The sequence below is a fragment of the Hippocampus comes genome, unplaced genomic scaffold (genome assembly GCF_001891065.2).
Source record: "Hippocampus comes isolate QL1 unplaced genomic scaffold, H_comes_QL1_v1.1 scaffold156, whole genome shotgun sequence".
NCBI lineage: Eukaryota > Metazoa > Chordata > Actinopteri > Syngnathiformes > Syngnathidae > Hippocampus > Hippocampus comes.
Genome location: NW_017805744.1, coordinates 6,584,554 through 6,596,461, shown reverse-complemented (window position 1 = coordinate 6,596,461; position 11,908 = coordinate 6,584,554). Strand labels below are relative to the sequence as shown.

The window sequence follows — 11,908 nt, the reverse complement described above, 5'->3', positions numbered from 1 at the left end:
GCAAAATGCCCCCTGCCCGCTCCCCGAGATGGACAAAACCAGTTGGATTTTACTGCTTTAACTCATATTCCACAAGCACAATATTAATCAGAATGCCGTGTTTAGACTACAGTATTTGGATTTTGCCACTTGCTGTCAACTGAACATGACATTACAGTTGCTCGAGGCTCAGGTACGAACCAATCACGGCTCAGCTTCAGAAAATAGGTGAGCCGTGATAGGTTGTTACCTGAACTCTGAGCCATTGTGTCTTAATTTTCAGTTGACAGCAAGTGGCAAAATGACCGCCCCATGCGATGAGTAAAAACAGGTGGATTTTGCTACTTAACTCATATTCCACAACGCAGTATTGTATGTATGTAAGTATGTTGAGACGAGTGGAGGCACATAGCACATATTACTGTAAAGAACATTTTAGAGTTGACTTCCCTTTTAATAAAGGAAGTAAGCTGAGTGGGTGGAGGGGCCAATTCTCTGTTGGAGAAGTGACGCAGGCCAATAGATTGCCACATTTACATCCGCAGTCACAGTTTCCCTCTACCACTAACGACAAGCAAGGAAAAGGACATTCAAAACATAAAACGACAAGATTAATCGTGAGTCATGCTGGGAGAAGGTTTTTTGAGTTTGTTGCGTTACAAAGAGGACAACAACGATGCTTTTGTTTCGATGGGGAGCAAGTTGCAGACAAGCTCGATAACTCCTCAGAAAGATCTTCAAGAAAGAGGTGAGCAGCATTTTTATCACTCAACTTGGGACTGCACCGTGAAAGAGGAATTGTGAAGGACTGATGACACGGCATTGCACTAAAACCATTTTAAAAAATTGTATGTGTATCATGTGTATTTTATTGTTTAGGTCTAGACCAAGAGGATCCTGACTCCAGAGTGTGTCACGGATTGCGAGTAGTACCCCCAGCTGCCACAGGCCTTTCCATCCCCAGGTGTTCACCTGTTCAGACCCTTGAAACAGAACCCACACTCTGCCTAGGCGATTGTAGCCTCCTGGAACATTATCCTGATCTCCAGGTGGCTGACTCTGGCCTCATCTCCTTCAACCCTTTTAGAACCAGCGCCACTCAGCAAGAACTTTACACTCAGTCTTACGCTTTCGCCGAGTCAGAGTGTGCAGAACAACAGCAGTTACTTCAAGCGCCTCTCCTCTCACTTCCAGACCAGGGCTATCTGGTTATGGGTGATGGGACGAGCACTAGCTTGGGTCTGCCCACCTCACAGTCAGAGCCCATGTCTGACTCATTGCTGAATGGACTTCTGGAGAAAAAGCTCGATGAGGTATATCTGCAGCACCTAACTGATAACCTGGCTCGATGCAACTCCACTCTGGGTAACAGCCTCCTGCATGGCCTGGTGCCTCCGCTGCAACCCAACAAGCGACAGCACGGCCCCGATTCACTGGAGTCCTCTCTGGAAAAGGGACCTGGAGGAGAGAGTGGCAAGAAGATAAGTCACCTGACCACCCCAAATTTAGCTCCATGTTCCTCCAACTTTAGCACTCCCGTCCTTCGTATTTCTGAGGATGTGCATCCACAATGAAAGCAGTTAACAGGCGAGTCGCAGGCATTGCTTACAAACAGATCAAATGTTTGTTTATTTTCATCCATCGAAAATTTAAGGACTTCAATGTGTTTTGTTTAACGCTCACGGGCAATTTGAGAATTCCTCGCTCTGGTTACGTGACTCAACTTTAACTGCTTGCATATGACACCTGCTGGTAGATTTTTGTATGGCATCACAATCTCCACATGCCGGTGCTGATATAAACCTGTGATTTGTCTGAGACGTTTACTATAGTCATGTAACCTGTGATTTTAGTGCAGTTCTCTTTTAATAAGGAAATAAATATTCTAACAAAGGAGCCTAGAAAAATATATTCAGCGTACTGTATAACACATTTAATAGACTAGCTATTATCTTTTTCTTTTGGCCTGTCCCTTTAGCGCTTGCCACGGCGTGTCATTGTTTTCCATCTAAGCCTATTTTCTGTCCCTATTTCCCTTTCGAACACAGCTGCCTTCTCACTAGTCTTGGTCTCTGGTCCGGCAGTTCCATCATCTTCCATCTGCCAAAATAATCCGAACTAGCAAAATCCGGTCTCTGTAATCCTTGTATCCAAAACATATAACCTTGGCTATCCCTTCGATGAGCTCACAGTTGGGAGAGCAAAGTGAGACCTCCTTCCATAGAAACAGTAAGGAGGAGGTAGAGGCTAAAGATATAGGACATATATATAGGAGAAAGAATTTCCTTTTTGGGTGGGGATAAATTATAAAAACATTCAGAAAAACTACATTATTGCAAATTTCAAAACTTGTGTTGAGTTGGAATCAGACCCGTCGCCACAGGCGGAACAGGGGAGGCCCTGCCACCTCACCAAGATGCTCGTGGAACCCTATTTGAGGCACAGATCTAGCTCCTCACGCCTCAAAAAATTGAATGTAATTTTGGTGAAACTTTTAATAACTTTCATGTCGGATATATGTAAATTTCACTTTTACACTTTTACCACAGCCCCTCCCCTCTCACATGCACACATTCGCAATTCAAAGGCTTAAAAATATATGAATCCATCCGCCCATTATCTGAAACGCGTATCGTCATGAGCGTGCTGGAACTGTCTCACAACTTGGGGACAATTTAAAGTGCCCAATCAACCTACCATGCATGTTTTTGGAATGTGGGAGGAAATCGGAGTACCCGGAGAAAACCCACACAGCCATGGGGAGATCATGCAAACTCCACACAGAAGGCCCGACCCCGGATTCGAACCCTGGACCGCTGTACTCTGAGGCAGATGTGCTAACCAGTTCACCACAATGCCACCCTATAAATTTATTTCCTGAATAAATTACCGTATTTGTTTTCTCTCCAACTGGATAAAAGAACACTTCAGGAAAAATTGGGGAGCACCCATTGAGCAAACCTCACGTCCCAGTTGGTCGGTGTCAAAGTCTTCTCCAAGCTGGTCCTACTAAAGGGGTGCTTCCAGGTCACCAAAAATCCACATGACATTGCCAAGACTGCCATCGTTACGCAGTTCGGCGCGTTCGTGTCCAACTACTCTACCTTTGTATTGAGCAGCTGCGGCGCATAAAACAGATGATGTGTCAGATATTCAGTGACCCCCTTTCTGTACTGTCGATGTTGACGACATCCTGATATAATCCTAAAGCAAAGAGGAACACCAAAACCACATGCGTTCCAGTCTGCAGCTCCTAGAAGACAACGGCCTGATTATGTACTCATACAAGTGCATTTTCTGTGCGTTCATGGTTGGATATCTGTGTCATGAGGTTTCAGTCCCTGGCTTACGTTCACTTCCGAGCAAAGTTGCCGCTGTCAGACACCGACCACCGTGAAAGGCCTACACAAGTTCATCAGCATGGTGAATTGCTACCACATCTTCCTACCTTGCCATAGCAACCACACTGGCACCGCTATACAAGGTCCAGACCGGTAAGCCTTCGAAGGGACCACTGCCAACAATAATGCACTTGTAACGCCACAAAACAGGCTCTGGCCAATGACACCCTGTTGTCATTCCCACAGCCCGGCGCTCCTATCACACTTTCAATGGACGGCAGCAACGTTGTCGTCCAGGTGGTCGTTGAACAGACATATAACAGCATTTCCACGTCTCTAAGATTTCTTCAGGTGCAAGTTACATCCAACAGAGAGAAATAAAGTATCTTCCTTTTGATTTACTGTTGGCTTTGTTAATGTTGATGTCAGTAAGTTTTAAAAAAAATAAAAACTGCACTGGCACCCCTTTGGATAGATATTTAGCTTTTTTTTTAATGCTAGTTTTTCTGAACCAATACTAATATTGTTATTGTATCATTAACAAGATATCTGACAATTTTGTTCATATTGCACAGCCCTAGTATAGACAAACAGTATGTAAAAGTTAAATTAATGTTGAGGCTAAGTAAAATATCACAGCTGATCATATCGAGCTTGCCTTTAAAGTGGCTTGTGAAATTCTCACAAAGATAGTTTATTGGGGTGAAGGGGGAGCTTTGAAAACCAGGGTTTAAATGGAATCAATTGTGGAAAATAAAACTGGGGTTATTTATAATTGGTCAAATTTTTGGAGGAATATTCATTCCTTCTACTCTGTATTTCTCACAGCACTGTTGTAGAATATTCGCTTGATGAGTGACAATGAATCTATTTTTTTCTCCATTTTCTCTCTCAGACCCTGCAGCTCTTTTTAAAATTTCTTTACTTCTTTGGTTCTCCATAGGCAGGTTGTTTTCATTGGTAAACAAATTCTTGCTCCCTCAACCAGGTCCAAGCATCGCTGAAGTCTGCTCTTCCAATCAGGTAGGACCAGGCAGGTAAAATAGGGGACATTTTTTAAGACTGCAACTTGAAAGGTTGAAAGTGTTTCGTCACCGTTTAAGGTTTCCTGCTGAAGGCACACCAATGAAATTAAAAAACACAGTGGTAGTCAGAGTCAATGGTCACACACTTGTGGTCTAAATCAGCATTCAACTAGGGGAATGTTTTTTGGGCTTTTTTTGTCTATTTTCATTTGAGTTGATTTGTGTGTGTTTGTGTGTGAATAGGGGGGTGTACCTCTCTTGACTTTGTAACTTTCAATCGTAAACATTTTGAAACACAAATAATTCCCCCTCCTCATCAAATCATTCATCTTTTTAAAGATTGGGAGCTCAGGCCACCAATGTCCTTGACAATAGAATTTTATGCGGAGACATTTCTCTCCTGTAGATGGCAACAAATGCCACATTTTAAAGTTCTACATCCAGGCTATATAAAGAAATGACACTTGTTCATTGTTGGAGGAACCTGGTGGTTATAGTATAGTTGAAAGTGCTCTATAAATACAGTTGAGTTGAGTTGAGTTGAGTTGAGTTATGACTTTCAAATTCCTTGCACCAAGAGTGCCATGCAACCACAGAAGAAAAAGGTCCATGTAGAGACATGGATGCATAAAATATTGTTTTAAGTTACCAGAGCAAAATGCGCAAAATACACTGATATGCATTGCATCTGTCAGAATTTGAAAGGGTTAAAGAATATTGTACTTGTATGTATGCACGACGGAACCAGTTTTTCCATCCATCCATCCATTTTCCGACCCGCTTTATCCTCACAAGGGTCGCGGGGGGTGTTGGAGCCTATCCCAGCTGTATTCAGGCAGTAGGCGGGGTATACCCTGAACTGGTTGCCAGCCAATCGCAGGACACACAGAGACAAACAACCATCTGCGCTCACACTTACACCTAGGGACAATTTAGAGTGTTCAATCAGCCTGCCATACATATTTTTGGAATGTGGGAGGAAACCGGAGTACCTGGAGAAAACCCACGCAGGACCGGGGAGAACATGCAAACTCCACACTGGAAGGCCGGAGCTGGGATCGAACCCAGTACCTCTGCACTGTGAGGTCGACACGCTCACCACTGGGCCTATGGCCCGCCCGGATTTTAGTTTATACAATTTTATTTATTTATTTACACTTTTGCTTTGGATCAAAGAAGAACAGGGACAAATAAAAGCAGGACAGCAAACAATTGCCCATTACACGGAATGTGTACAACTTGAAAACTTTCCTTGCCTGAGCTCCTATCATATTGAAGATTCGAGGGTCATTTGCATCGGCAGTCTAATTTATTTTCAAAGTGCTCCTCCAAGAGTAACACCAAGCTAACACATTTCTTGCATTCCTTCAAGCTTGCACACTTGCCATCTTCAGTCGACACAAACAACCAGTCCTCGTTGCTGGGCGCACCAGGGGTAATTTGACCAGGACAGACATGCTTCTTAAAATAACTCTGATACCCCCGCCTGCTGTCCTTACTCACTGTAGCTTGTTTTCCCCCTCAACACTCCCTGCGTGTCAGTGAGTGGTCCAGAGAGGGCTGCAGAAGGGACAACGTCAAGGTGTGACTGATCTCCAAATCTGGAAAGAAGATACAATTGTTGTCTTAAGGATTTTTGTTTGGAGCTATGAGGGTGGGAGTTGCAGCCTTAGCTGGGGGGATATTTGGCGTATTGGGGACCATATGTTTCTTTCTGGCCTTTAGTACTGACTACTGGTTGGTGGCCAGGGACAACTGCGGACCTTACTCAAGGCACACCACAGAAACAATTGTAGAAAAAGATGCCAATGGGACGGAGGTAAGACATGATATGAGCATTGTTTGTAAAAAAAAAAAAAAAAAAAGAAATGAGTAACCTATAGTATATATATTGTGGCACCCCTTCTATTCAAGCTAAGAGCTTTTCCTCCGTTGACATTTTTTGAGGCCAAGGTTTTTACTATATAAATAATAACATGAATCGAAAGCCTGTCAAAAGTTGTTCCACCATTGATGTGACCTGTCATCTGTTACAAACCAACTTAAAAAAAAAACATTTTGAGAGGAAAATAATCAGAATAACTGACAGAATGAGGTTGCATAAGTGTGCAAACTCTCTTCTAACTTGGGATGTGACTGTTCGGAATGAACCAATAAAGGTTTGCATAATGGATGGCATTCAAACTCATGCTGATTAGGAATCATCACACACCTGCGCCTGTATAAAGTGCCTCTGGCTTCCCCCAAAATAATATTCAACTGTTTGAGTATTTATTTATTGATTTGGAAAGGAAAAGCAAGGAATTTTTTTTTATATCACACATTTCATACACAAAGCAACTCAATGTGATTCACCCAAGCAAAGACACAACCCCTACAAGCATTATTTACAAACACAACATATGTACGACATTCAGAAGCAAATCAGACAAAACAAAAGTCGCTTTTGCTTTCCCACTAGAAGACTGAGGGTTGAATCCACAAAGAATGAACTGCGGCCACTGATCGCACCTTTAATTTCACTTCATTTGCACCAGCGGTTTGTTCCGTCTTATCATCCATAAGGACATTGCGCTAATGCCATACCAGTGCAGACACACCCACCAAGTTTGACAGCTGAGCGCAGTTTGCACCTGTTTTGCCCCTGATGGCACACATGACAAAGTATAAATGCTGCTTTGCGCCAACAACGCCGTGGCAGAACAATGGCATTAAGAAGAGACATTTTTCGCAAACCACACCTGTTTACAACAGCCTGCTCAATCTAACATCATTTTCTGTTGTTTATAAATGTAATTTATTTTTGACATTTGGACAACATGTCATTGCATCTGCCTATAAATTTCATCAGTCGGCCACTCCGTCTATCATCAGTCCATCAGTCCCCTCCCCCTGTTCTCCCCCCCCAAAAAAAAACACATCATAGTCCAATAGATGAACGTATCTACAAAGTACATGTACGGTCTGCCCAAAGAGCTTTACACACACATACACTCACTCACATACATTTCACATACATTTACTGTCTTTGCCAATCTATTGAATTGTAAAAGTACAGCGGGATCATGCTGCTGGCTGCCCTCAGTTATTTTAACTCCTAAAACGTCCAAAAGTTTTTAATATGAAGTTTAAAATGGCTTATCTTTACCAGAATCCTGCTCTGCATTATGGCCAAGGGTAAAATCCAATCCAAGCCGCTTGCGCTTCTACTCCTGGCCATAAATAATCATCGTTATCGTCTACTTCTTCTTCATCTCCTTCTTGTTCTTCTCATTCTTCTTCTTCTTGGTTGATTGGCGGATGACAGTTCTTTGATGCATACCATCACCTACTGTACAGGAAACACTTTTCCATATAGTCAAGGGGTGCAACCCTGCTTGTATCCGGCCCCACGATCAAACAGATGAGAGAGGTAGGGCGTCAGTTATCAGCAAAACGGGCATCCATCAATGACGGACAGATGGACCTTCCGTCAGTACCAAATTGTCATGACAACGTCTATGTGTGCCCTGCGATGGGCTTGCAAACAGTACAGGGTGTACGCCGCCCACTGCCCGAAGTGAATAAACGGATTAGAAAAGGGATGGATGGATAGATGGATGGATGGACGGACGGACGGACGGATGGATGGATGGATGTCCTGACAAGTCATGATAAATGTCAACAATTGCTTGTTGGGAAATTAACCATAATTACATTACTGTTTTGGAAACCAAATTTAATTAGGGACGTATTTGCTGAGATGTTTTTTGAATTTTTCGGGGGCACTGTGGCTCCAGTCGTCTTGATCCATTCTCTGTGAGCAGGGGGCGTGGCACTCTAGGCGATACTGGAAAGGCAGAGCAATCTGCGCTTGTCACTGATCACAGTTGTAAGAGCCTGGTCTCACTCGGTCATGATCAAAAATCCTGTCCGAGACCAGACAAATGCCTTTGATTCCAAGAAGAGATCCAGTCCCTTCACAAGTCTCGAGAACTAAAACACTCGTGGACAGGGAATGCCAACAACACAAGAATATGGTGAAAAAGAAAGCAAATACAAGAAAACATCTTTCTGAGTCTGCAAATATATTTGAATGCTTTCTGGAAGTCTCTTCTACATTACCATTAGTAGACAATTTATAATTTTCAAAAAATTTAAGTGTAAAATGATGTTGTACCTTTACGGGGCACTGACTTTCTCCAGCCTCAGAAACGTGAAAGTCCGCCCACATTTTAGGGTTGCTCCACCCAGTGCGCATTATCTGAGATGAAGGTGCGTAAATAGCAGACTTCAGTCGATGGAGGAATGCGCGCAGCCAGGAAAAGCTTGCAACTTTATTTTCCCTCTTACGCACACGGGAGAATATGGACCTCAGTGCATCGGCACACATTAATGAGAGCTACTAGTGCTGAAAAGTCCAACCTACTGTCAGTCTTTCATTTTCCATAAGAGGTTAATTAAAGTTTCCCTGTGTCATCAATCATATTGTTGACAAGGCGGTGGAATTTATGAGCATGCATGTTTCATAAGTTTCCCCATGAAAGCTGCACAAACCTTTCGATCAGAACCACATTGGAGGCCTTGGAATATTTCTGTTCGCAATGTGAGCCCTCAAAGCATCAGCACAGCCATATGTTGACTGACTGACAGAAACTTCGGCTGTCGTGTCTTTATTTGACAACTGATGTCAGCTTGTCTCTTTTTATTCCTCAGCTCCAGTTTGTGAAAGCAGTCACCATCTCTCCTGCGTATCTCACCCTCCACCATGAAGGCTTTTTTTGGCGCTGTCTGTTCCACGTGGAATCCACCGCAAATGAAGTCTTGGCGACGTTTTTCAGTATGTGAAACACTTTGCAATGGTGGAGCATCGTTTTGATCTGGATAGTGCTGTACTGGACAAGGGACCAGACTTGCTCATTTCCTGTTTGATGAAAAAAAAAGCAATACATTTTCCAACATTTACATAAATGTTTTTTAAGTTACCATGCCATAGAAGCTTCTTTTCAATATCACCTCAACAATTCTCTCATCCGTTGAAATCATCAGCATTCATTAGCATCCTTCTTTGTCAGCATTACGCATACACATTGCGACTTGTTTCACACGGTGGAACACATCAGAGAGAACAATGATCCGAATAGACAGAAGAAATCTGTAAAAAAAATTCAATCCGTACCTTTGTCCAGTAACATTTTCTCCCTTGTCACATTCATCACACCTGAACAAAGTTTGCTGGGGTATTGAATGTGAAGTTGCGAATATGCAAAACACAATCATGCAAAATCCATCTGTCGCGTCCTGCATGGCCACATAATTGCAATGAAAAGGATACCTTAGAAAAACAAAGCTAACAGTGGCATTAGACTCAACAAATTTTCAGTTTATTAGACCACTGGAAGGTTTATGCCACACAGCTGCTCTCCATTAGCAGCATACAAAACTCTGTTGTTCGACGATGGTTAATACGGCCATATGTAGAAGCTAGAAAACATAATTATTACTGTTGCCCATGAATCTAACAAAAAAAGGCATGTAGTCGAGGACGGTATATATATATATATATATATATATATATAATTTTTTACTTCTAATTCCAGACTCAAGCTGTCTCAAATTTGGGTTTTCAGAAGAGGGATTCAAAATGCCTCATTACTTTACAAATGTGATTATAGTATTAAAAAAAAAAAAAAAAAAAAAAAAAAGATTTAGCTTGCTCTCCCTACAAACACTGTGTTTTCCTTTTACTTGTAGCAAACCAACCGGGATCCAAGGTGTGTGTCCATGGCTACCTCTTCCCATTACCGGTTGTGATTGGACGAGTACCTCATTCCAGTTATGATACTACAGCAGGTGGTGAACATTTAAATCATGACTTTCTTTTCAGTTGCCAGGAAGATTTGAGACTAGTACTGTGTTACTAACCCCCTGTTTTTCCAGTCAAAAACACAGACCCTACAGATTGGATTATTACTAATGGTGACGTGCTTGTATTTCTTTAAGTGTTTCGAGGTTTCTGGACAGTGTTTATCATCCTCGCACTGGCCTCGGCTCTGACTGGAGGCTTCCTACTGGTCTGTGGCGTCCCCTTTATCAGCCATAAACTCTACAAGCTGGGCGGAGCCTTTCTCATCATTGCTGGTAAAATAGCCGTCAGCTATGCGAAGAGCACTACTGGTCTGTTGTGTTAAATATACAGTGGATAGACAATAGTATTGTGCAGTTGCCCCCCTTTTGCAGCTAAAGCAATTCTTACAATTTGGGCAATCTACAACACACGGAATATATCTGAGGGACCTTTGCTCATTCATCAAGAAGAACATTTGTGAGGTCAGGTCATGATGTTGGATGAGCGAAGTTCATCATCTTTGTTCTACTTCACCCTAAAGGTGTTTTTATAGAGATCAGAGCCAGGAAATGATTGCTCGCCCACCCATGCATTTATTTTGTGCGCTGGAACACATCGTGAACGTGCTGAAACATACTTACATACTTCCGCAGACATCAACGTCATAAATTTATTGAAAAGGCAAGAGGAGGGTGATTTGTATATAATGTATTTTGCAGAGTAAACACATTTTTTTCAGTCATTGCTGGTGTACGCTGTGCGGTACATGACAGTCACACCCTGCACACATTGATGCATCTAACTCACTCACTGTTGAATTACTGCAGGGTGGGTAAACATTGCTACCATGGTAATAGTAAAAACAGGAAGGGTCGAATGGCATTAGTCGCCCAATTTTTGTTTCTCCACAGCCTGCTTGTTCCTGTCTGTGTTGGTGCTCTTCGTACTTTGGATGGAGGTGGTGGATGTGAAGCGTTACGTCCTCCAGGAGAGAGGGGAGACATGTATCGATATCCAGGTCTCGGTGTTCTATGGCCTGTCGTTCATGGTGGCTGCAGCTGGCGTGCCCCTGGAGCTCCTCTCTGGATTGATCTTCATGCTTGTGGGACGAGCGCTGCTTGCCAACAAGTGAGCAAGGCCATCTGGCATAAGAGAGGATACAACTGACCTTTTGGTGTCCTGCGCGGGAACCGATTCATTCAAAATCACATCATCATCCTGAGAAGGCATTGCTGCAGACATTTTTGGGGGTATGGAATGTAAAAAGAGTCTGTACCGCCAGATAGCACAAGATAGCCCAATTTGTTTGACAATGCAGTACTTATTTTATTCAAATATAAAATGGAACTGAATTTGATTTTTTTTAAGTATCTTTTCATCCATTAAAATCATTTCGGATTTCCTCACGTTTTTCTCAAGGCTTTTTGTGAATGTGTTCATTTGTCACCAGAGTTTCGTGTCACTGCCAGCTAAAATTTAAATGTTTATTTCATGTAAAACAGATTGCCTTAATGAAGAGTTCATAAAAAGTTTCTCTTAGCTTCTCTTTTATATGTACCTATGTACGCAACGTCCCACTATCGCCACGGAAAGAAGCCTGTGCTGCATCTGTTGTTCTTATCTCAGGAATATTGTCTTACCTGACAGTCGTCCTCTGATTCAATTTAACAAGAACTACTCCCCAACCACAAATATACTCAATAGTCTCATCATTTATTAGCCAGGATGCAAGTCAT

General features: G+C 42.5%; 2 protein-coding genes across 2 annotated transcripts; both read left to right on the top strand.

Annotated features, from left to right (window-relative positions):
- Positions 1 to 471: 471 nt before the first annotated feature.
- LOC109524188 (uncharacterized) lies at positions 472 to 1,880 on the top strand. Its single transcript, XM_019883863.1, has 2 exons — positions 472 to 727; positions 859 to 1,880. Exons 1-2 carry the CDS (start codon positions 604 to 606, stop codon positions 1,551 to 1,553), a joined length of 819 nt encoding a protein of 272 aa, XP_019739422.1. The 5' UTR covers positions 472 to 603; the 3' UTR covers positions 1,554 to 1,880.
- A 3,643-nt stretch (positions 1,881 to 5,523) lies between these two features.
- On the top strand, positions 5,524 to 11,578 carry LOC109524196 (transmembrane protein 182-like). The gene is made up of 5 exons (XM_019883876.1): positions 5,524 to 6,164; positions 9,041 to 9,164; positions 10,079 to 10,177; positions 10,328 to 10,465; positions 11,084 to 11,578. Exons 1-5 carry the CDS (start codon positions 5,994 to 5,996, stop codon positions 11,302 to 11,304), a joined length of 753 nt encoding a protein of 250 aa, XP_019739435.1. The 5' UTR covers positions 5,524 to 5,993; the 3' UTR covers positions 11,305 to 11,578.
- Positions 11,579 to 11,908: the final 330 nt, after the last annotated feature.